General features: G+C 42.5%; 1 protein-coding gene across 1 annotated transcript in view; it reads left to right on the forward strand.

Moving 5' to 3' along the window:
• cntn4 (contactin 4) overlaps positions 1-25,674 on the forward strand; it is an 86,071-nt gene that overhangs the window by 53,406 nt on the left and 6,991 nt on the right. Inside the window, exons 11-13 of the mRNA XM_030778396.1 lie at positions 13,594-13,721; positions 22,881-23,056; positions 24,219-24,339. Coding sequence (XP_030634256.1) covers positions 13,594-13,721; positions 22,881-23,056; positions 24,219-24,339 — 425 coding nt within the window. The remainder of the gene's footprint in view (positions 1-13,593; positions 13,722-22,880; positions 23,057-24,218; positions 24,340-25,674) is intronic.

Here is a 25,674-nt window from a genome sequence, read left to right on the forward strand (position 1 = left end):
ATCTGATCAAATGCACCTCAGTTTAATATGCTGATTTAGCATCGTTGCGTTCGATACGGGTTTCACTGATTAACGCTGACTAAATGCGTTTGATTTTAATACCATTTAACCACAACAAGTAGATTACGCTGACTGACCTTGAATGACCTTGAATTTAAGACACGGCTACAATTGATACCGGTCTCGGCAAACGCTTGTTTATCTAATACGAGAGTAACGCTGCTTGCGCTGTTAGCGTACGGTATAAGATGAAACACCGGGGGAGTGGTTTCGGTGAGTTTTCTGAAGAGTGTTGGAAGATTGATGGGGAGAGAGACATAACTAATAGGATAAGAGGGTGAAAGTGGATGATAAAATTTGCCTGGGCACCTTGGCGCTGTCATTGGGAAAAGAATTTATCACACTGATGTGCTATTCACGCACAGGGAATTCTCATCTCAAATCACCATATCTATATTCAACAGTCATAAGTCCTTTTTTTTCCAAGTTTGAAACAAAATAATGGATTTTTTTTTTTTGTACGCTTGTTTGGTGGAGTTGGGCACAGACCTCCTGGCTTTGCTTTGACACAGAGGTAATTAAAAAGAAAAATGTGTGTATCAGACGTTTTGTGAACGTGTGTCCCAGGTTGTGTTCAGGCTGGATGAAATGCTGTCAGAGTGGTAGATTGCTATGTCAATAGATGGAGCCGGGCCAGAGAAACTTTCTGCACTTCTGAATATATTTGTAGAATATGCTGACTCTCTCTCTCTCTCTCTCTCTCTCTCTCTCTCTCTCTCTCTTCCTCTCTCTGTTTTCTCTCTCTCTCTCTTCCTCTCTCTCTCTCTTTCTCTTTCCCTCTCACTCTGCTTTCTCTCACTCTTTCTCCTTCTCTCCTTGTTTGTCTTTCTGCTGAACACCCACACATGAGCACACAAACACTCACACACACACACACACACACACACACACACGTACACAAACGCACATATTTGTCTGTGTACCATAATGAGGGACATTGGCGTCTTTTTTACCATAGCAGTCGATCACCACTACTTATAGCATTCCTCTAATAATGAAAGGAAATATCCCTACCAGCTCCTTTTCACACCCCTCCTCACACACACACACACACACACTTTCTCTGCTGTTATTGGTCTCTTCTGTTTTCATTCACCAAGGAACTTACTCTGATGATTCCAGGTGTCTTGCTGTTTTCGCTTCTGTTTTCTGTTTTGTTTTGTTTCGTTTAGTTTGGGTTTTTTGTTTGTTTGTTTGTTTTTAATTTACATAGTGAAGTCACTGTTGCGCTATCAGTCGGCCGCAGTTTGGTGGAAATCCAGTTAACACTAATAAGGATGGCAGACAGTCTCATTAATTTGGTATAGCACTATTAGCACAACCAGAGGGCGATAAATATTCCAGAGTATTGTTTTATGCAGATTTATGTTTGTGTGTGTGTGTCCATGTGTGTGCTGTGTTTGTGTGTGTGTGTGTGCGTGCGTGCATGTGTGTGTGTATTTGACGCGCACACCTGTCCGGGAGCAGACTCTAATCATGGGGGGGGGGGGGGGGGAGAGACTGAGCCCCTTTTGTTCTAGATTAATTGCCTTAATTGTGTGAGCTTTCCTCTGTGGCTTCAGAGAGGAGGGATCACATGTCTTATGAAGGGTAATCCATCTTCATAGCAGCGGTGTTTTTTTTTTCTTCCTCTGCTGAAGAGCAGAGAGCAGAGAGAGAGAGAGAGAGAGAGAAGGAGAGAGAGTGAGAGAGAGAGAGAGAGAGGAAGAGAGTGAGGAGGGGTGGGCTGTCTTATCTCCTCCAGACAAGACTGCAGGGACGTGGTTTCGATGACATCAGCTGGAAGCTGGCAGCCCTGGAGCCTGAGCAGGTCCTGCTGATGAGTGTGTAAGTGGGCCGCGTCAGCCTAAAAACATGCCATTTCAATATGTCACAACCAGAGAGAGATATACACACACAGACAGAGAGGGAGAGCGTGGGGGGGGGATAGAGGGAGAGAGAGGGAGAAGCAGACAGAGGAAGGAAGGAAGAAAGAAAGAAAGAAAGAAAGAAAGAAAGAAAGAAAGAAAGAAAGAAAGAAAGAAAGAGAGCGGACAGAGAGAGAAGCAGAGTGCTGGGTCTTTCAGTCAGCTGACAGCGTAGGATTGACCTTTGGTGGCACTGATATTTCGGATCACAGTCAGTGAATGACAGAGGGTCTTACAGAGGTCCGTCGACTGGACTGTGTGTCCGTGTACGGTACAAACTCACTGTCATTCATAGTTTTTTTTTGTTGTTGTTCCCTTTCCCTCAAGTTTTAAATGCTTTTTGATGTGTCAGCTGCCACTCTGCACTGCAAACTAACGGAATTTCTACCTCATAAGTTTATGCATGATGTACCACAGTAGATAGTGTAAGTTGCATGAGAGGAAGATACACAAGCCAAATCTATGCATTTATGTGTATGCATGCATGTGTGTGTGTGTGTATCTATCTATCTATCTATCTATCTATCTATCTATCTATCTATCTATCTATCTATCTATCTATCTATCTATCTATCTATCTGTCGATCTGTCTGTCTGTCTGTCTGTCTGTCCGTCTGTCTATCTGTCTGTCTGTCTATCTGCTGTTTTAGTACAGCTTTTTAATCATTTTGTCTCATTCTAAGAAAACTGCACAATGTTGGAAACTATAAAAGTATATTATATGCCATAAATACATAAACAAACAAACAAACAGATGAATAAATGAGGACATCCTAAGACAAGCAGAGAGAGGCTGTTATTGCTTGCCGTAAGTGAAGTACTGCTGAAATAGCGTTTCCATCTGAGCCCATGCTATGAGACTCTGACGCTGGTACTGCTAGTCTTTCGAGAATATCTCACCTTGAGATATTAGCTAGCTTTTCCCACAGACTAACATGACAATATATTGTCCTCTCTAAGAGGGGCGATATGCAAAGGTTTCAAGTGTTTGAATACACAGTAGCTCATTAATTTGTCTCCCGTGAATTTCAGAGCCGTAATTAGATATTGCCGTCTACGAGAAAACATCACCCTGAGAGATTATGTATTGCGTGTTGATTCCTGGATGAGATGCGTGGAGTTAGAAATGTAAACATTATCTCGGCACTAGCTTGGAAGTTGGTTACGATTGGAAGTCAGGCATCGGGGGAACCAAAGCAGGGTCATTTACAAAGACCAGTCTAATTGTAATTTGGCTTGATTTTTGAATTCTTATGTATAATATTGACCTTTCACAGAAAGTTGGTGCCTGGCTTTTGAAGTAGATGAAAGGTTGGCTGTAATGTATTATAGAATGATTTTTGGAGCATTTTTCTCCATTTCCCTTTGATCTGGGGAAAAATGGCTGGTTTGAGGCGGAACTGCTGGTGAATAAGTAGACTGCAATGTCACTCCTATATAGGGGAGGATGCTAATTGGAAAGCAGGGTATTAAACATGTCCCTCTCCTTCATACACACACACACACACACACTCTGTCTCTCTCTCTCTCTCTCTTTCTCTCTCTCTCTCTCTCTTTCTCTCACACACACACTCGCACACATGCACTCTCACACCTTCAGATACATAAAAACACATTTACTCACACTCACCTATTCCCAGGTGTCGTTTCAAGTAAACTGAGCTGAACTGTTGTCACATACACACATACACACCTACACCCACACAAACACAGTCATGTACACACACATACACACAAACAGCAGCACAGACACATGGTCACATACAACACACATACACACATAAACACAAACACACAGTCATGGTTAGAAAGCTTTTCATATGAACAGAGTAACCCATAATCATATCAGCTTTCTTCACACACACACACACACACACACACACATACATGCATACACACACACACACACACACACACACATACATGTACACACACATACACACACACATACTCACTCTCATTCTCTCACTCTCTCTCTCTCTCTCTCTCTCTCTCTCTCCCTCTCTCTCTCTCTCTCTCTCTCTTTCTCTCCCTTTCTCTCACTAAAACAAATGCACAAACTCTCTCCCTCCCTCTGTCCTTCTTTCTGTCTCTCTCACTCTCTTACACAAGAACGCACACACACACTGTGTCTAATAGGTGTCTGTTAGTGTTAATATTAGTTGGGATGTGCTGTGATAGGCCCGGCCCAGATGGTGCTGAAGTAGAGGGCTGACCCACTGGTCTTGTCCCAGAGAAGCCAGGCTTGATGGGGTCTCTCCCAGAACAGAAGTGATTGCTGTCAGAACAAATTGTGTTTAAAAGCCAGTGAAGGACTCAGCCTAGGTGAATTTTGGATTTAGCTAGCATCAGCTTTTAGGTGATGTCACTGTCGTTGCGGCATTATGGGAGTGATTCAGTGCACTATGTTCCATTCAGGCATCGTCCAATCAAAATGCTTACACAAAACTCAACTTGAACCAGATTTTAGTCAGGGATGCTTTAGCTCCGTTGGCTGTGAGCTCCAGCATCTTTAAGCCTTAAAATGATTTAGAGCCACAATATAGAACAAAACATGATGTTCCTGAGGAGACAGATGTTTTGATAAAGAGTATGATTTGATTTATAATATTCCAACTGAAGCCCAATATGCTCACTTAGAAGCAACATGCTGGTGGCATATTTGAAAAGGGAAAAAAATATATATATAAATGAATAAATAAGTACAACAAAACGTTGTCATGTTTAAATGTCACATTTGATATTTTCTCATCAAATCGCTAATTTTCTCATTTTGTTTTAATTGAACATCTGCCCACGGGGTAGGGTCTGGCTCAGTTGTGTATGTGTGTGTGTGTGTGTGTGTGTGTGTGTGTGTGTGTAGAGACAAAGTGTCAGAGTGTCAGGGAGAAGGAAAAAAAAAACAAACGCTCTCCTCATTGCCTCACCTTGAGGGGTGAGTCCTTCCATCCAAACGTTTACGCACGTTGCCAGCTGAGGCAGTTTGGTGTATTTAAGTCTTAACTCGTCCTGCGGAGATGGAGATTTGGGACGATTCATTTCAGGAATGTCACAGGAAGGAGAACAGCCTTCCCAGCCGTGGATCTTCACTCCTCAGTCTTCAGTAGGTTACAGACTTGCAGTCTGCAGTGAAGAAATGTATCATTCATAGCTCAGTGAGATGTTATTTAAATATGCTCCCCCAAAAAATCCATACACAGTCTGTTTAGTGTAAGATAAATGAAACTCGGTGCCATCGTTATAATGTGATATGGCATGATTTTATAAACAATCCATATGTATGGATTAGTTTTGTATCCTGTTAGCCAATTAAGACGGTAGACACTGCATTGATTACCATTAATGCTATGTTTACTGACTTTTACATAACTGACGCAAACATTAATTAAAAACCATTGAATAAAACAACCACGGTCAGGCTATTGCTGTATATTTTCTTTTCTTTGTTTTTTTTTTTTTGTTTTGTTTTGTTTTTTTGTTTTTTTCTTTCTGGTTTTCTGCCATTGGCTTTGATGTCTTGGCATAAACAGCAATCTTTTTTAATGTCACGGTACGTCTGACTTTGAGAGAGGTTTATAAATCAATATATATTCAAAGCTATTTTGGATGCTTTCGAAAATGAATGAAGCTGAAGACATTGGCGTGAAAGCGTTTGTAACGATGTTGGCAGAGATTAGGTCAAACTGCTTTGTACTAGTCTGTGTGTCATGTAGAGCTTGGTACGACTGGTTTTATCGTGGTGGGGCGGGAGGGGGGCCGGGGGGGGGGGGGTGTTGGAGGGGTTGGGGGGGGGGGGGGGGGTAGTGACTACTGCTGATATCATTTTTCAAAGCCAGATTCCGCCAGCACAGCACAAGCAATCTATCTTTTCTCCTCCGACAATTTGTGTGTGTGTGTGCGCAGAGCACATGAGTTCTTTTTTTTCTTTTCTTTTCTTTTTTTTTTTATTCCCGTGCGGATTCCTCTGAGTATAAGGAGGAAAGGAGGAGATGAGTATCAGTGGGAAGAGGTAAAAACCCTGTGAGCAATTTGTGATTAAAGGCCTCCCGTCTCCTTACATCCATAAGACCCCTGTATCCGGCCCTCCTGATAAACATTTCTCCTTTCATTCTCTCTCTCTCTCTCTCTCTCTCTCTCTCCCTCTATCTCTTTCTGTCTCTATCTCTTTCGTTCTCTCTTTATTTCTTTCTTTCCATCTCTCTCTCTCTCTCTCTCTCGTCTTTAATTACAAGTAAAATAACACTTGACACTGGAGGAGAGAGTGAAGAAGAACCAGAACGGAAGCGGGGACTTGTTCGACATGCCTGTGATGTATATTGTGTTCAGTGGCTCTGCTCCGGATAAGACTACGTCCCGCCCCCAAACCTATTTCTCATCACGTCACTGTTCATTTGAATAACACTAAAACAACAGATGGATCAAATGAAAATGGCAGCCGCCATTTATTATTACGTAACGTGAATTATTTTCAACTCGACCGAAAGGGTCCTCTTCAGCTGTGGCTGTCTTCGTTCTCTTCACCCTTAGGTAAGCTCTGTCTTTGCATGCAAAACTTATTATTCTCAGTCCAAATATTAGAAATGATGGCAGGGACAGTGTGAATCAACTGCATACAATATTAAATCAGTTGTATGAATTATAGAGTAGGATGGTATGCGTTAAGAAAGAGATGAACTCACATTGAGTGGCAGGTTAGTAGAAGTATGTGGTGTGCTTTTTCTCACAGAGAGAGAATATATATATATATATATATATCCTAAAATGTGCCTTCTCGCCCCACTGATTTTTCTGGCATACTTTTGCCTTGACACTGCAGCATAAATGAATGTTTGGTACCAGAGTGTATTTGTTTTACAAAAGAGAGATTAATACTTCTCTTTCAGGCTATCACGCCTGTCTCCAGGGCTTGGCGCTTTTTTTTTTTTTCTTTTTCTTTTTTATTAGTCTCCGTATCTCCATGGAAACGCTTAATGCTACAAACTTCCCTGGAGACAAGGGGTCAACTCGGAAAGCATACAACGGAAATGTCATTTCAGCTACAGCCTCCAACTCTGTCTCTCTGCGCCTATTTAATGTGTCCTGAGAGGAGAAAACACACACACACACACACACACACACTCACACACTGACACATACATACTGTATACCCACCCATGCTCACACTCCAAACACACCCATTCTATCACATACATATACCCAGATGCTCTCTCTCACACACACACACACACGCGCGCACACACACACATGCACACAAACCCTCATCAACACCCTCTCACACATACACAAAATCCTCACTTCACACCCCCCCCCCTCTCCTCTCTCCCTCTTTCTCTCTGTCACAACACACACACACACTCACACATAGGCTGTGGATCTGTGCTAGTTCAATCCTGCAGTGACTGCTGTTCCCAGAGAGATCCACCCACACTGTATGAATCCCACCTCTGGCTGTCAGTCAGCTCTATCATTCCCATTATGCCTTGTCCCTGAGCAGCCAGCATCACAGTCACATTACTGAAATCAGCAGTGCCGTCTGTCTGACAACACCAAATTATTCTCACAACAAACACTTGCCAACAGGGCATCACATGCAGACAAATGTTGTTGGGGTTTTTTTTTCTGTTTTTTGTTTTTTGTTTTTTTCTCAGTGGTGTTTCACTGATTTCACACCTGCAAATGCGACAGTCAATGTTCATTTATATGTTTTACTTTTTTTACTTACCGGCATCACACACATTAATGAGCATAAGTTTACAGTACAACTGATCCTTTTGTCATTAAACTCAAGGCTAATTAATGGTTTTAACCCATAAAACACCAAAGTAATGTGAAATTCAACTTGCACTAAATGTCATCAATCAGTCATCCATGTAAAGTGCCTTTGATTTTTTGGGGACAGGAGTAATGAACGTTGTGTGTTAAAGAGTACAAAGTCAGGGCCATATACACTGAAAATCAATACCAATTACCCAAGCATCAGTGTGCTGTCAAAGAGAAATGTTCACTTTTTTGTCCTCTTTTCTTCTTTCTTCAAACGTCATCCAAAGAGCTCCCTGTTGTTCTGTTTTGTTTGGAGCAAAAGTATTGGCACACATGTTTTTGTCAGCTTATTTTGAGACTGACAAGGCAAAAGGTGGGAGACGCATTCGTCAAATGACAATGAACGTAAATCAGTGTAATCTGGACAGGTGCTGCTTTGCGTTCACCCTGTCTCATTCTTCAGGAGATGCCTTTTGCTTTTGGTCAGTTTTAGAAACACAGTAACCCAAAAAAAGGAGAATGCAATTGGGAAATTTTTCCCAGGAAATAACCGTAGCGTTGCACTGCAGCAATGCTAATGGTTGCATTGATTTCAGTGAAACGGAACATTCCGTTGGCTTCCGTAAGGTTCCCTGGGTTTTCTTTATTATGACATCAGTGTCTTGTCCTTCGTTTACTCCTCGTAGGCTTCAGTCTGATAACCAGACCGACAAGGTCATGGTGTTCGGGCATAGCACTCTGCAGCACAAGACCTTTTACCGAGACAAACTCGCAATTTATCTTGCAGTGACTGGACCTTCTTTCTGCTCTCTGCAGGGCTTAAAAGGCAATGCGGAGCATAGATCAACGCTCGGCGTTCGGCGAGAGGAGGGGAAAGTTGACCTCACGTCCCTGTTCAGAGGAGATTGTGACCTACCCATAGTCTCTCGATAGACATTATGTCGCAAATATTTTCCTACTCTTTCTCATGGCTCGTGCGTGCGCTCGGGAAAACATTTTGATACAATCGTGATTAGAAACACCACCTGGAGGGAGGTCACCAACGGTCAACCTTTACTGGTGAAAGTCAGATATTCGAGCACATCGAGAGGCTTATCTAAACAGCCTTGTGGTAACTTACGCTGACAACACCCAAACGCTGCTCCTCAACGCTAGGTTTTTTTTTTTCCACCGGCCAAACGTACAGACATGGAGCTAGCCAATATAAAACTGTTTAAGGTGTCAAGCAGAACACCCCCCCCCCCCCCCCCCCCCAAAAAAAAGTAGCAGCTCAGTAACGTGCCGCACGTGTGTGTGTGTTGAAGCGCAGAGGGAATTGAACGCAGCGTGGCCAAGGTTAATTATTTAGTGAAAGCCGCATTGGCTGAAGATGGCCCTCGCCCAAAAGAGTCTTGGCCGAGTAATCTCGCCGATCGAATCTTAACCCCGCTATTCACCATTCTGTTTTATTTACCCTCGTTAATGAAGAGCACACAGAAAGCCTTCAGCTGTGTCGCTGCGCCTCCAGTCGAGCGTGAGACGAAGAAGGAACGCGTCTGTTTACAGATAGCGAACTCAATGATGTTTCCTTAGAACTGGATGGCGCATTTCGCCAGCGAAGTGAAGAGATTTGAACGTTTGAACGACTCAGGCTGTGATTTACAGCTGCATATAAATGAACCCTGTTTTCAGTTGGAACCTTAACAGAAACGGCAAGAACGACAGACCTTTAGAAGAGAAGAGTTCATTTGACAGCGAGAGAGAAAATCTCAAATACAAAAGCTTCTCAGATACGGTTACGTATGATGTAGATCAGTTTTTTCCCAGCCTGCAGATCTTAGGCGTCTGCCTGCCCTAACACACCTGCTTCTACTTATCAAGACCTTTGATAATTAGCGGATGATCTGTATCAGGTGTGTTAGAGCGTGGAGCAGTTCGAAAGGTCTAAAGCAGGGGTCTCAAACTCCGGTCCTGGAGGGCCGGTGTCCTGCTGATTTTTTGTTTTCACCTCTTAGATACCTGTTGATTTTCACCTTGAAAACAGGTGTGGACACTCTTCAGCCAATCAGAGATTCAATTTAGTTGGTCTACAAGAAAAAAAGCAGGACCCCGGCCCTCCAGGACTGGAGTTTGAGACCCCTGGTCTAAAGTCTGCTAAGATTAGATAACACGTTTATGACAAATCAATTGGAAATTAATACGTGTATTAATCTCTTCCCTCCCACACGTCATATAACAAACATCTCATAATGATAACGAGTAACAACAGTGCGTCTGCCTTTAAAATGCCTCATTCTCTTTGAAAATGTTCCTCCCCATGAGAGAACCACTCTTTCTCCTAAAATTAAAGAGAAAGAGAGAAATCAATAAACAATTCTTTCAGGCACTAAGCAATTAATTATTGAGCAGACCATGTGAAATTCAAACAGAAATAAATAAATAAATAAATAAATAAATAAATAAATAAATAAAAAGAGGTGTCCAACCCAGACCAAGTTTCAGACCCGGAGAGTGCGGTTGTCCATTTTGAGGAGAAGTCATACAAGCTAACTAGAGAGGCTTTTTATGCCAGACTTTGCAATTTACGCTTCACAGTAGGAGCAATAGCTGTTTGAAGCACGTCGCTTGTTTATGAGTCTTTCATCTTTAGGAAGAAAATAAAGCTGCTGCTAGCTGAGGCTTGATTTGCCTCCATAAACACTCCACTTTTGGTGCAGCACTTGACTGCATTTTGGGGGGGGTGGGGGTGGGTGGTGGGGGGGGCGCAGAGTGGAGGCCTAACGCTCTTCTTCCCTTCATATGCGTTGCATGTCACTGTTTATGCATGTGTGTGTGTGTGTGTGTGTGTGAGACAGTTTGTGTTTGTTTCTAGAAGATGAACTGCTGCTCTTGTGTGCGTCTGTGTATGAGCTGTATTCCTGCTCTCAGAGCTTGTGCTTGTGCGTGTGTGAGAGAGAGAGAGAGAGAGAGTGAGTATGTAAGAGGTGAATTGCTGCTCTCATTAGTGTATATATGTCTAAGTGTGTGTGTGTCTGTGTCTGAGAGAGCGAGAGAGAGAGAGAGGGAGAGAGGGGGGGTGAGTGGAGTGGTACTCCAGTTCATCTCTTGGGTGAATTATTGATACATCCTCCTCCACTTCGTCTGCTAAAGGGCCTGGATGGGAATATGCTGCTACTCTGTGTGTGTGTGTGTGTGTGTGTGTGTGGAGTATATCAGACAGATGTGCTCTCACAACTTAGACAGAGGGAACTGAGGGTCCGCTCGTGCTCAGTGAGGACTCATCCAACACGGATGTTAAATTTGGTTCTAAATGTCTGACTGTACTTAAGGCTGAATGGAGAGCCAAACCACACTCTTCATTCTGAATCACAGTCCCCCTCTTTCTTCTCTGACCAACAATGGATATAACCTAAATATGCCAAAGCATTCCTCGCTACCAAGAGGGACTAATATGTTCTCTCTCTCTGTGTGTGTGTGTGTGTGTGTGTGTGTGTGTGTGTAAGTGTGTGTGTTTGTCAGTCTGTGTGTTTGTGACTTGTGTTTTTGTTTTTTGTTTCTTTTTTTTCTTATTTTGAAGCGGTGAGACACTTTGCATAACAGTGCGAGAGAGGCCCAGTGGAACAGACTATCTGTGGCCGCAGTTGGAGGCCTCAGACTGCACAAATGCCTGTATTTCATAACTACTAAACCATGACCCTCTGCAGCTTTCTAGGACTGCTGCGTGAAACCAGGTCACTCCCTGCTCTGGATGAAACTATACACTTGCCCCATTCGTCTGTAATCTGCACCGATGGAGAATTCCTCTCTCACCTAGAAAGAAATAAGGTTCATCAGCTGATTTGCTTGTTGCAGGAAGATGCATTGACACCTGGAATCATTCATTTTGTTTCTAGCAAGGAAAATGCTCCCCAAGGCGTAGGTTAAGTTTTAAATCAAATAACATGATGGTTTAGTGTCATTTTTCTCATTTCATGACAAATTCAAGGCTCAGAAGTCATATCCCTGCTGCTAGCGCAAATCCAATGCGGTCTCCTGTCAGCTGCAGGAAAATCTTCATTTTTTTTTTTTTTTTAATACATACTCAGGTTGATACTTTAGCTTTTCAAAATGTTTCTGACTCTGCCTAAAGTATTCGGAGGTGCGGAGGTGCTTCGTTTTTCTGCTGAGGTGCTGTGTATTCCAGCCACCTTTAAAAGTCGAAGCAGGGAAAGCAGATAGCAGACGTTAAATGATGTTTATATAAGCTAAATGAAGCATTTCACCAAATTTGTTCCATGGTGTAAGAAATGGGTTTGCACGTTAAGAAGTATTTTTTTTAAGCGTTTGTTTTACATCCAGAATCCAGAATTAAGGGTAGAAGTTTGTATTCTATCCAGTAAACACTGGTGTAATCTTGTAAGTCTTGTTAATTGCATCACGTTAACGATGAGCATGTTTGCAAATTGCTTTAGCTGAATTCTCATACATTTATGAATTCGTTGTCACCGAAAATGATTTATTCATGCCTTTTTTTTATCATTATTATTATTTTTATTTTTTGTCATCACAAATGAAGTTTGCCGCAGACCAGGAGTCACTGGCGCCTTCCAAATTGGTGACATCTCAAAATCAACACAACGTTACCGTCTCGCTCTCGTACACAAATTAGCTGCCACAAGGGCGCGGCGCGCGCGGAGGGTTTGCATTGCAAAACTTGTTAATGGTACACAGTTCCCAAAGTGCTTCTACGTCTACCCCCTTTTTTTCCCCCTTTTTTTTATCTTTTACAACAGAGCTTTGGGAAGGGCAGTTGGGGGGGGGGGTGGCTTTTTCATATTTACAGTTTGCCAATTCAGCAGAGCGTTTCGGATAATTAGACTTTCCTATGGATTAATGAGACAGTACTCCTCTCTCCCCCCACCTCCCCACGACTCCCCCCCCCCCCCCCCCCCCCCCCCCCCGCCCTCTCCACAGTCCACTGTTTTTCAAGGTCACAATTTCCATGTCTCGCTCTTTAGTTTAGGAGGTGTACTGTGCGACTAAGGAGCACTGACCTTTAGCAAGGACCAGGGACTGGAATGTAAAGGTCGTAGCACCGAAGTGGCTCCGTTCCATTCCATGTCCTAAGGTCTTTCCGAGGGCTTTAGACTATGCATGTTAAAAAGCTAATCTGCAGATTTGGACCAGAGCAACACTGCTCCAGGGACAGAGGCCAGCTAGAATCTATTAAAAGCTCATTTGAATGTTTCATGTTCCACCGAAGTTGTGTTTCGGGTATATTTAATAAAGAGGCTTTTTTTTTATCTTTTTTTTTTTTTTTTTTGCTCGTTCTGTGAGCCATTACGTTGAAACTTTTTGTGAAAACTACAGGAATGAATTAAAACAGAGAGCGATACTGGACTAATTTTTTTCGTCAGATGCATAAACCATGTTGAGTTAAAACTTTACAGACCACCTGTTATGTCGCATGAAGCAAACAAAACTATCTCTTCTTATTGAGCAGAACATCCATAAATAAGACATAAAGTGTCTTTTTCCACGGAAAGAAAGCAAAATTTTGGAGCCACCCTCAAGGTTTCGATATTGACTCTTCTCCTTTCTAAAAAAAAAAACCCTAAAAAATTAGACAAAATTGATTTGAAAACCTTAGTATTTTACCATGTCTAGCTCATGCAAGGGTGGGGTTCATTCTAGATGGGATTGCAAAGACATGACTCCTCTGCCTCTTAATCTAAATCCATCTAAAATTCCATCTGAACCGGTCGCTATCAGTCGTCGTCTGAGATGGATTTAAACAACACGATAAAGAAAACAATCAGTTATATGTTTTGCGTGTAAAGGGTAACGTTACCTTAAATCCAAACACCTGGATAACTTTGAGTTTATTTGCGTGATGTCTGTGTTGCAGAATCACCGTTTTGCCCAGCGGAAGCCTGAGGATATCCAACGTCTCCAAATCCGATGCAGGAGTGTACAGCTGCGTTGCCAGGAACCCGTTTGGAATGGCTAGCAGTGCTGGGAGTTTACTGGTAAAAGGTATTTCAGTTTCTCCTATAAACATTCTCAGAGTGATGCTCAACTGGTTCTCACTTAGAGAGAGAGAAACAAAGAAGAGAGAGAGGTGGAGAGAGAGATAGATAGAGGGAGAGAGAGAGAGAGAGAGAGAGGTGGAGAGAGAGAGAGAGAGAGAGAGAGACAGAGGAATGGCTTGTCAGTGCTGAGATAAGATGCTGCATCTGTATCCTCAGAGCTATTATTCAGATATTGGTCAAAAGGGAGGATTTGAGAGTTCATTATTACTCTCTCTCTCTGCTTTCCCTTTCTCTCTCCCTAAATCTGTCTCTCTCTCTCTCTCTCTCTCTCTCACTCTGTCTCTCTTTCTCTCTCTCTCTCTCTTCCCCCTCTCTCCATCTCTTTTTTTATTCAAATAACCCAGCAAAATGGCAGAAAACGCTCTCACTGGGGCCTTTTGTGAGACAACAGATAATGTTGCGTTACATCAGCTCAATAGCTTCTTAATATGGGCAACATCTGCTCACACTCAACACATCTCAACTCAAATTCAGCAAAGACAAATTATTCATCTTTTTATTCTTTCGTCATTTAATGAGATCTAAGGGGGGGGGGGGGGGGGGGGGGGGTGGCAGGGTGCGGGAGAGAAAAGAGAGGATATTGTGGAACCCTCGGTGGGTGATATCTACGGGGACCTCAGATGGCATTGCTGCTGCAGTGTGAATGATTAGAGCAGATTAAAAATGGATGAGGTATAGGCGTACTGGGTTTGTGTGTTAGGGAGTTTCATTCGGCATGCAACACTTCCTCTCTGTCACCTTATCGGGCAACCACTCTTTTATCATGCTTTTTTTCTGACTCTTATCCGACGCTTGGTTACCCAGCGACAGCCTGCACTTCACTCCTCGCTGTCCTTGTCAGGACCAGCAGGGCTTGGGGTCGTTTTGGGTTTGTTTGGTTTTTTTTTCCATTTCTTATGGTAGTGTTTTATTGTAGGTCCACACACACCGTGCGGGGATGTTTGACAGTTTCCCTATGTGATCATTTTCCAGTAAATTCAGTAGCGGCGTGAAACCATTCTGAGGGTCATGTAACGAGGCCATTGTGTAAAGAGCATCAGTCGTTTTACATCTGATTTTTCCTTCTATAAGCTGTAATTATTTTTTTTTTTGTTATAAGCTGTAATTTTTTTTTTTGTTATAAGTGATTTTCTATGATGAGTGACTGGCCATGATATGATACGGCCAGTTCTTCACTGAGATCAACTACCAGAAATATTATTCCAGTTGTCATAATGCAACGCGTTGTGATGTAGATGGCATCGGACAGGTTTCTACAGTATTATTGTAAAGCTGATGGCAAAGCAGAAGTGCATAACAAGCTTATGCCAGATCTGCACCATGTTGTCATTTATTAAAACACTTTTCACTAGACTATTCTTCTGATGGATTGAAAGCATTCCATCAGATGTCAAATCCTTCATGTTTTTTTTTTTTTGACAATCAAGTCAGGTTCGCAACGTTTTGTATGACAAACTCCAAAATCAATACAGGTGTGAACATTTTATTGACATGTGATCCTACTGATCAGCTGAATATGATGGAGAATGTCGATTATAGCGGCGTGCCACTGACAGTGATCTGTCGGTGTACGTCGCAAAGACGTCAGGAAGTCCGACAGAGCTACAGGTGCCCTGTCAACACTCACATCCCTATTTAACCAGTGATCTCCAGGTTAAACAATGAAACCTTATTTATATTCATAACAAATATGTATTTTTGGGTGTGTGTGTTATAAAGCTTTATTGGAGGTTTTGTGGAATAACAGTCGACAAATCTCTCCTAGCAGGGTGCTGCGTCGTGTTAAATCCTTTTAATTTTCTTCTTTCCATGAGTCGGCATTTGCTAAAGCCTCTCCAAGTGCAGAATCAATTGTATGCGTGCTCTATTACAATCTCCTCTCATTCCAGTCAGCTTTTCGGGAACTGCAAAGTGGTTGCTGTGGAAACCGTTTTGATTGCCTCACTTTGATATGTTTCCATACAATAGCTGTGAATTTTAGGGATTTGGTTTTGTGTTTTATCTCTAATATTGTTATGTTTAAGCACAGCTGTGCTCATCTGTTTAGATGGAAACTAGAGGAATGTGTATTGTCAATCCGGTATAAAATATTTACAGAATTCTTGAGAAGAAATTTGATTCATTCTGATGTATGTTAATGCTGATGGTTTGTATTCGGAGGTGTTACCGGGGCATCACCATCAATCTCTGTTCTCACATTCTTATTAATAATACACGGCTCATTTCATTCATTATGAATTGGATGTAGAAAAAGGAGTTTTGGGATGTGCCTTCACATGCTGAGTTCTCACCCCTAAAGCTGTCACCACGTGTATGCTGTACACAATCTCTCCCTCACTGTCATCTGTCTGCCGCGGCCGTAGACCTGGCACAAAATAGATAGACAGACAGATGGACAGGCACAGTGAAAGCTAGACAGACAGACGGGCAGACAGACAGGCAGGCAGACAGACGGATAGATAGATAGATAGATAGATAGATAGATAGATAGATAGATAGATAGATAGATAGATAGATAGATAGATAGATGGCAGACAGGCAGGCACAGTGGGAGCTAGGCAGACAGACAGGCAGACAGACAGACAGATAGATAGATAGATAGATAGATAGATAGATAGATAGATAGATAGATAGATAGATGGCAGACAGGCAGGCACAGTGGGAGCTAGACAGACAGACAGACAGACAGACTCACGTATGATTGTCTAACACGGGTTATAGAAGAAGAGTCAGCTTCTTCTTTTGCCGCCTCTGTCCAGAGCAGTGCAGGAAAAGCATGGCAACAGCAGGCGTTTGCTTTAAAAGCGTGCTCTTACATTGACATTTAAATGAGATTCACTGTGAGAGAGGGTGCCATTTCCTCTTTGGAAACATGAGGAACGGAGACAGTGCGGGGCTTTAGCGTACCACTTCAGCCTTAAAGCAGGGGAGAACAATTCTACAAATGTCCACTTATTCAGCAGAATCTACCGCCATCAAAAACCGTTACACCCCGAAGGATTTAAATCAACGCCTATCTCAATTTTTACCCCCCTCGTCTCACACCTTTTGCCCTCAACAACACTGTCATCCGCGCGCTCGTTCTCATTGTGTCGGTCATTAATGAAGATGCTTCGAGGGACGCGTGCTAACCTTGGGCTAAAGGCGATGTTTATCGTAAAAGCCATCACTCAGGGTCTTTTTAATCCTCCAGTTAATGTTTTATAGAGGGAGTAAAGAGAGAGAGAGAGAGAGAGAGAGAGAGAGAGAGAGAACGCAACTGAGGGTTTCTTTGACATCTTCCCCTTTCTGTCTCACTCTCTGCTTGGTATTACAGAGCCTTACGCGTTGTCTCTTTGGCTGATGTTCAGATGTTCTCCTGTGTGATGTAGTTCTTAACTGTCACAATCAATAATGCATTCTGAATAGGATGGGTTAATTTACATTCACAATTTCATTTAGGATGAGGAGTCCTGTTTGTATGAATGCTCGATGCGCAAGGCCCTTCACTTAGACCCTCATGGGAGCTGACAGCAGTTTATTCAAATTGACTGTGGTGATATGAGCGTTGAAAAATACCTGTCATAGTACATTCATTCTTACTAAATGTGTGTAAACCACCTATTACAAAAACACCAGCTGAACCGCTGCACCAGACGAAGGACGCTGGCGTCCTAATTACACAGACACTGAGAGCTTATTAACCAGATTAATTAGTCTTGATTAGAAATCCGCTCTTTTGGACAAGAGATTAGCTCAAGATCAGATCAGGAATTTGATGCTATTGTCCCCTCGTATTAAACCCAGACGATGATGTAAGCTCGGGCTGGAACTGAGCATGCCCAGATGTTTTTATCTCTGACTCCTCCCATCACCTCTCAGGTTGATGATGCCGTCTCTCGGGAGACGAAACCGAGACCGTTGTCTAATCAAATTGGCATAAAATTACCATAGTGACAAACAGATATTTAACATGCAGCTATTGCATCATAATTAGTGCCAGTACTCTTTAATCACCACATGGAACAAAGACAAAGTATTCAAACGATTTTGCCACAGGTAACTTGTTTTAAACAATGCAAACAAATGAAAAATCCTTTTTTTTTTCTTTCTTTCTTTCTTTTTTCTTTTCTTTTTTTTTTTTTATTGAGTTGCGGCCGCCTTGACTGCTTTGCTTGAATCTCGATGCAGATTTCAGTCTGGTCTCGCGTAAAATTATGCTTAATACTGACATCTCCCAAATAATCTCTGTCATATCTTTAAGTATCCGGAGGGGTTGTTTTTTTTTTTTTTTTTTTTTTTTGCACCCCTCTGATCTCCGAGTGCAGGCTTTGAAGGAGAGATGGCAGTACTCAGACAGTCACCGTGCGAGTGTAGAATTCATTTCTAATAGGTGGTGTTGGTCAAACCCTCTGCCACATCCACCGCTTTGATTCCTGTCTTGGGGAACGGGTGATGAATCGTCCGCACATTTCATGTCGAACGGCCTTTGTGTGTGGGTTGAAAAAGAATGACCGAAAATAAATAAAAAAAGGCAGACTTTTAAGATTTCATATTGACTTATGTGAATTCCTCTTTTTTCCTCTTTTTTTTTTTTTTTTTTTTTTGTTGAGCTTTTTCCTCTTCACAGCACTGAGTCATAAGTCTTAGATGTGTCTTGAAACCTCTCTGCTGAGTGTAGTAAGACGGCATTAGAGGTAAATCAGCGTTTGAGAAGGCTAATAAGTGTTGAGAAATCCGTCACCATGCAGTTACAGGTATCTGGAAACACCTTTTCATATATTTATTTCAATGGAGCGAAGATAACATCTTTGCTAGACGCTGAGGAAAAAAAAGGTTTTCGTATGCAGCAGCGAGCCATACACTTTTGTCCTTCAGAGAATTTGTTTTGTATCGCAAGGACAGATTCTTCTATTTCAATTTGTTCTTTGCTAATTCTGTGTGTATATGAGTGTGAGATGTATGTGTGTGTGTGTCTGTGTCTGTGTATATATGTGTGTGTGTGTGACTCTATATACATACACACACACACACACACACACACACACACACATATATATATGTGTGTGTGTGTGTGTGTGCGCATGTGTATCCAGGCTGCTGTGGATTGGTTCAAACTCTCCTCTGATCGAAAGATTTATTCCAAAAAGATATTGCCTTACATAGCAGGCTCATCCTTTAGAATATATAGAGAATGAAAGTACACTAATAAGAAGACTCCCCCTTAACTGTGTCAAGCGGTGATGTCCTGAACGGGTACAGACCTCAGAACGTTTCACTCCCGAGAACTGGTGCTATTGCTGTGCATGAAATTTCACCAAGTCTCCATCTCAACGTATATATAACATACCATAAACAGGCTTTCCCTTAAACATGGAAATTAGCGTTTCCACATCAAAGCCAGCGTTCCCAGCAGTATATTTAAGGGCTCTTAACTCTGTCAGGGCAAAGAGGTTGCCTTTCTCAGTACGTTGCCTTAAAGACGTTATGTGATAAATGTATGCTTTACCTCCACGGCTGTTTATAATTAAACACACAGGTCTTTAGCAGAGCTTTAGCGGAGCTACTTTATCTGTGTTTAACAAGCACTTCACAATCTTCCCAATCCTTTCTTATTTTCAGACATTTGTGTGAAGCCCCACACATACGTGACGTAGGGCAGTTCATGTTTCATTTTTATCTTTGTATCCTTTTTTTACCACTCCACATGGGTACTGTACTATGTACACAGCACCACAAGATTGTTGACCAGTATGAGCTTGTGTAGTGTCTAATTAATACATAAAGAGTATGCATTAGAATACCTATGCTTTAAAAAGTTACTGTTTAGTTAAACTGTTGTTGTGACTTTAATGTGTAAGTTCACAACTTGGGGGGACAAAGGAGGTGCCCCTAGACAGTCATTGTTTTCTAAGTGGGTTGTTCTGGGGGTGTTTTGTGGTTTTTTCTAGGGTTTTTTTTGTGTGTGTGTGTGTGGGGGGGGGGGGGGGTTGCAGAGGTTCAGTCTGATTGAGCTATAATGGCAGTATGCCTTTGACCTTGTTGCACCGCGATGTTCAAGTTCTTCAGAGCACTTCAAGCCTCTGATATCCGACCTTGTTATTTCACACACACACACAGTCACTCACACACACACACACACACACATACACAGCTATGCATTCGTTTATGATAGCTTTTTACTCTGTGTGACCCCGTGTGACCTGGCTTGTTCCCTGCTGTAGAGTAAATTGCCACAGAGCCAGTGATCTGTCTTGGCTTTGCTCAGTCTCCTCTCTCTGCAGGTCTCTAGCTGATCTTGTTGAGATCCCCGACTTTCTTCGCCCAGTCGTATCCTGCACTATTCTGCCGCTTGTAGCACAGCTGGGGACAAGCGAAGAGGGTGTCTGAAAGGAGGGGCGTGTTCACACACACACACACACACAGCACACAGTGTTTGCAATGTTTAAATGCGGTCTGCGTGCGGTCGAAGAGAGAGCATCACCAAGCTGAGCTGTGAGTTGCGACAGACGGTGAGAACGATATTCAGGAGAGGTGTGTTTGTTTGACTGTGCGTCGGGTTGCTGACAGACGGAGGCGTGGCGGTGAGCCACAGAGTCAAGAGCGTGTAGCCGGATTAATTCACGGCGTAAACACCATGCCCGCGCTCCAGTCTCTGACCCCCTTTTTTTTTTTTTTTTTCCCAACGCGATTGCTATGCGTTCTCCTCTGTCTCCAGTCTCGAGAGGCAGTACCTGCTAACTCTCCCCTGAGAAGGGGGGTGGGGGGGTTGGGGTGGTGGTGCAGAATATATCTGCAAGGCATTGACAGCAGAAGATACACGCACTCCATCTCGTACGCGATTGACCCGCAGAGAATCGGGGCTTGGCCCCGCTCTTTAATAATGACAGCACGTAACAAAGTGTTAACACCAGATAGACATCAGTCAAATTATACCCGCGAGCCTTCACTGGGTCATGTCTTTAAACAAGAGGTTATCTACACACTCTGTCACAAATGATGATGGAGTAGAGCAATAAGGCTCATCCCCCACCCCCCACCTTTAGGTTCCTTTAGTTTAAGGGAAAGGTCTGCTGGGTCTAAGGGGCTAGAATAAAGGTTAGGGTGGTGATGTCATAGAGGGAGTTCTGGAACCTTGCGTGTGAGCCAGTGGAATGTTCAGGGTCATGGGATTCAGCTGAAACATTGTCTCCCTCCGGTACACTGTGGCTAGGGGAATATCTTACATTGTCTTTTTTTTTTTTTTAAATTGTCTTAGATTCCTTACGTTTATTCATGATTGAAGTTTGTCGTGGTTCCGGTTAAGCCCAGATGAAGGTTTTTATTTGAGACTAAAGGCATGCCAGCTTCTTCTGATCTTCCGCCTTATGGAGAGCGCTGACAAGTAATTGGATTGGTGGGTTTGCAAGTTCACATAATCCAGAGCTTTATTCTCAGTCGTACAACGCATGGTACACTGCTCCAAGGTGAAAAGTAGGGATATTAATAGCTCGTATTTTCCCCTTTTTTTTTTTTTTGGCCCCTGTTAGATCACTCGTTTTCTGTGGTCTCCTCAGCGCATTAGATTAGGAATATTTCCCACAGTTTAAACACAGCCTGTTGAGAGATCCACTTTATTTGGATACCTTGAAGTCGATTTGATGCAAGGATTCGAAAGAACAAGGGCAGCCATGGGAATTTGCCGAACCCTGCCGAGATGCTGGGCCCATGAAAGAGAACAGACCACCCCGTGGGGGGGGGGGGGGCTCTTCCCCACGTTTCCAAAAGCAGCTTTTTGTTATTCTCTCCCTTCTCTGCCCCTCTCTCTCGCTCTCTCTCTCTCCCTCCCTGGTAATGTGTCTGTCCACGGGAGACGAGCAGGTATAACATGTGCTTCTCAGCTCTCAGTCAGCACTATTGAGAGCTCAATAGCTGTGGCCCACTCCTCAAGTCAAAAGCCTGACATGAGAATTCAAGCGCTGTCTTATTGTCATCCATTGTGAAAACCTGACAGACAGTCAGGGCTAGATCTCATCCTCACAATGGAATAGCCAAGCCTATCACCAGTCCCTTCATTGTCTGCCTCACATAAAAAAAAACCCACCAGCGCAGGCTGATAGCGCTGCCTTTACAGTTTGATATCAAAAGAGATCAGATAAATTGTTTCATGTGTAATAGGGGGAGGGAGGGAGCGCCTCTGAATACAAGCATTTGGATCTTGACTTTTTGGATTGAAATACTGGGCGGGCTTTCCACACTTTCCGCATGAATTTGGGGTTGTCAGCGAGGATCATTTGCCATGGTTATTTAACCCACGCTTTAAGAGTGTCAGACGTTCCTATGGAATACTCACAGCACCCCCTAGAGGAGCGTAGCAGTACTGCTCTGATTTCAGAACAAAAGGCTTTATCTCTGTTCCTTTTTCTTTTTTTCTTTCTTTTTTTTTCATTATTACTCCAGTCTGATGTTCACCTGTTCTGCTCTCTGCGTTACGCTGAGAGGTGAGGAACGGCGAGCTTGTCATGTTCCTCGGCGAAACAGCGATAGGCGAGCTTACGCACGGGGGGAAATGAAAAAGGGAAGGTGCGCGGAATGAGCCCCATGCGTGTTTATTATTTTTGGAGTGGTGCATTGTGGGGGACTGCAGATGGGGCTTCGAGGGTTTAGCTGTAATCTGACAGTGAAACATGAAGCATCTCACCGTGAACTGAAAGGACATGAACTCAATGAAATCTCTCTCTCTCTCTCTCTCCCTCCGTCTTCCACGTTTGGACTCTCACCAATACCTGTTTCATCACAAATTATTCTTGTAGTAAATTTTAATGTCAACGTAAGAGGAAGTTATTATATCTTTACAAGCCATATGGGAGTACATCTTATTAAAATAGACTTATGGAGAATGTACCTTAATGTTGAGTTATCAGATGGAGTTGTCTTATACATACAAGTCAGTTATTAGGGACACTTATTAGCATATGGGTTTATACATATCCTAGAAAACAAATGGCTAAAATTGGAAGCAGTGTTCATTACTCATTTTTATAATATAAGAGTTTCAGCCAAATGAATGAACTAAAGAACGAACGAACGAACGAATGAATGAATGAACAAATGAATAAGAGGCAAATGCTGGTGTTTCTTTCAGAGCCGACGGTGATAATTACTCCTCCGTCCACGCTGGATGTGACAGTGGGGGAGAGCATTATCCTTCCCTGCCAGGTGACTCACGATCCCTCTCTGGAGCTCAAGTTCACCTGGTTCTTTAACGAACAGCTCATTCACTTTGGCAGTCACGGCGGATACTTCGAAAAAGTCGGAGGGGTGAGTGAAGGACTTTAGAGGAGAAACTCTAATTAGGTAGGCTAATGGATGCGGGTTTAAGCTTTTGTTTAATTTTATGGATTTAAAAGAATTTTTTAACTATAACCAGAAGAAAAATAATGCCATTTTACCAATACCAGGGTGACATATTTAGAAGACTATACAGAGTTGCCATACTGCCCTACAATTCACCGTGTTTCAGGCATTTTATTTTCCTTGCTTACTATGTACGTGCACGTGCTTGGACTTCTCGGACAGCAGCAATTCAGCAATATATTTAAGCAAAACGATCTTTCGGTTTGCGTGTTCGAGATATAATCAACTGTCGACCAGTTTTGTTTTGTTTTTTTTTCACCATATTTAACAATGTTTAACCAAACGTCTTGGTATCTGTCTCTATGCGTTCAGTGTGTATGGCTGCATTAATCTGCTAAAGGGATAGATTACAGGTTGCGTTTGACTCCTAGCTGGGCCTTTTGGTGGGGCGGTGAAGATGACTATCGTTCTTTTAAAGTAGAAATGAGATTACAGGGCCTCATACTCTCATGTTATTAAGAAACGGATTTGCATTATGAGCGTCGAGCATTGACAAGTCCTTGTATGTTAGTATAAGCGTATAATTAAGCTTCCGTGTGCTAAAATAAATTACACCACTCACTCAGTCACAAGCACTTTATATGCTTTTCATTAAAACTTCATGAATGCTTTTTTAATTGTACAACTGATTTTGTCTGGTCCTATTCATCACCGCTGCTGTCTGTTCAACAGCACACAGTAGATTAAGTGATACCGAGGTGGTGCTAGCTAACAATTGCCATAGAAACGGAGGCTAGAGAACTCTTTTTCCGAATTAGGAAGGTTTCATTTGCATTAAAAACCAACTGAGCTCTCATTGCAGCACGTAATTACTATCATTTAGTGGGAATTACGGCTGGAGAACAGCACCAAACCACTTCTAACCGCTCTCCAAACCGAAGAAAAACGTTTTTTTAAATAGACACAGTGAATCAGAGACTTTGCATTCCCACGGTCAGACTTATTTTGGGTGTTGTTCTCTAGATTCTCCCTCCTCCTAGGGGTCTTGAAGTGATGGTTATTTAGAGTTAATTCGCCAATTTTGTGTATGGCGGCTGATTTGCGCTGTTTCATCTTTGTGCGTCAGCAGCACTCAGCGGGAGACATCATGATCCGGAACGTTCAACTCAGACATGCGGGGAAATATACGTGTGCGGTCCAGACCAAGGTGGACAGCAGCTCCATCGCTACAGACCTGATTGTCAGAGGTAGAGTTCAAGACTTGGTAACACTCCGTGTTTACTGTGTACACCTCTCACAGTGCAGTGTCTACAATGTACTTCACAAGCTACACAGCAACAGCTGCGCAAGGTGTGTCCACAACACACTCCATATTCCGGAAACTTCCATGAAATATCGATGATGTTTTGTTAAGGAGGCTATTGGGTGTGTTTGATTTCATTATGGCCCTCACAAAACATCTCTTGAATCTATTTAGTAGCGTGTGTGAGGATGGGATTGTCTTGGAATACAAAACAATATACAGAAACATTTACATTGAACCTGGTTGGCTAAAATGTATTTTTCTTGAAATTTTCTGAGAAACGTATTTCTCGACCTTTGTTCTACCACGTAAGAATTAGTACCGGTAACTTCCATCTAAAGACTGGTCCAAACCATTTTTAATGATTTGGAGAAGGAAGGAGGACAGGGGAGAAGGGGGGGTGGGGGGTGTTGGTGGCCTCCTTCGGTTTTTCTAAACATCAGTCTGTCAACCTGTAGAGTAAAGAACAGCTCATTATTTGACTCCACTGCCCAGAAACCCAGGTTGTGCTCTCATTACTGCAAGTTATTCATAGTTGTGCTCTAGCCTTAGTGACAAGCCCTTTTCAAATGGCAACCTCAGAATAAATAACTATTTTTGTGATGCACACCACGTACATTTTTGATTGAGCCCAGACTATAGAGGTGTAGAATTAGATTTTGTGGTCAGGTTTTTGGGGTTTTTTTTTGTTCAGCCAGTGTTTTAAGTTTTTATAGCAACAGCCCCGTTAGGTGTACCATCTGGAACCATCAGTGAGCTTTAACTTTCAAAACACTTTTTTGTTTTGTCGTTTGGTTTTTTTTTTGTTTGTTTGTTTGTTTTTTGGGGGTTTTTTTCCTGAAGCAGTTTCTCGTTGTGCGGCATATGCCGTCACGGTCTTTTCACTCTGCGCCCCTTGACGTGTTACGCAATGCTTCTGATCCTGTACTCATATGTCTACAATTCAAGCATCAGCCCTTTGACCTTTTGCAAAAAGCTGTTAGATGTCTCGTGTTCCTTCGTAAAATCTCATACGAAAAAAAAGGTCAGTCCCCACATGTGTTTTTTTTTTTTTTTTTTTTTCGGCAGAAACGTTTTAGTCATTAGTACAGACATTAATATAAAACATGCAAAAACCTTTTGACTCTCGTTGACTTACTTCGAAATATGAGTCCCTTTTTTGGCTGTGTTGCCATTGTTTTGACATGGTTCCTGTACACAAAGTAAAAAAAATATATATATATATATACATATTGGGTGTTTTTTGCCCAAAGTAACAGATTAAAATATTCTATTCCCT

The sequence above is a fragment of the Chanos chanos genome, chromosome 6, assembly GCF_902362185.1.
Source record: "Chanos chanos chromosome 6, fChaCha1.1, whole genome shotgun sequence".
NCBI classification, from domain to species: domain Eukaryota; kingdom Metazoa; phylum Chordata; class Actinopteri; order Gonorynchiformes; family Chanidae; genus Chanos; species Chanos chanos.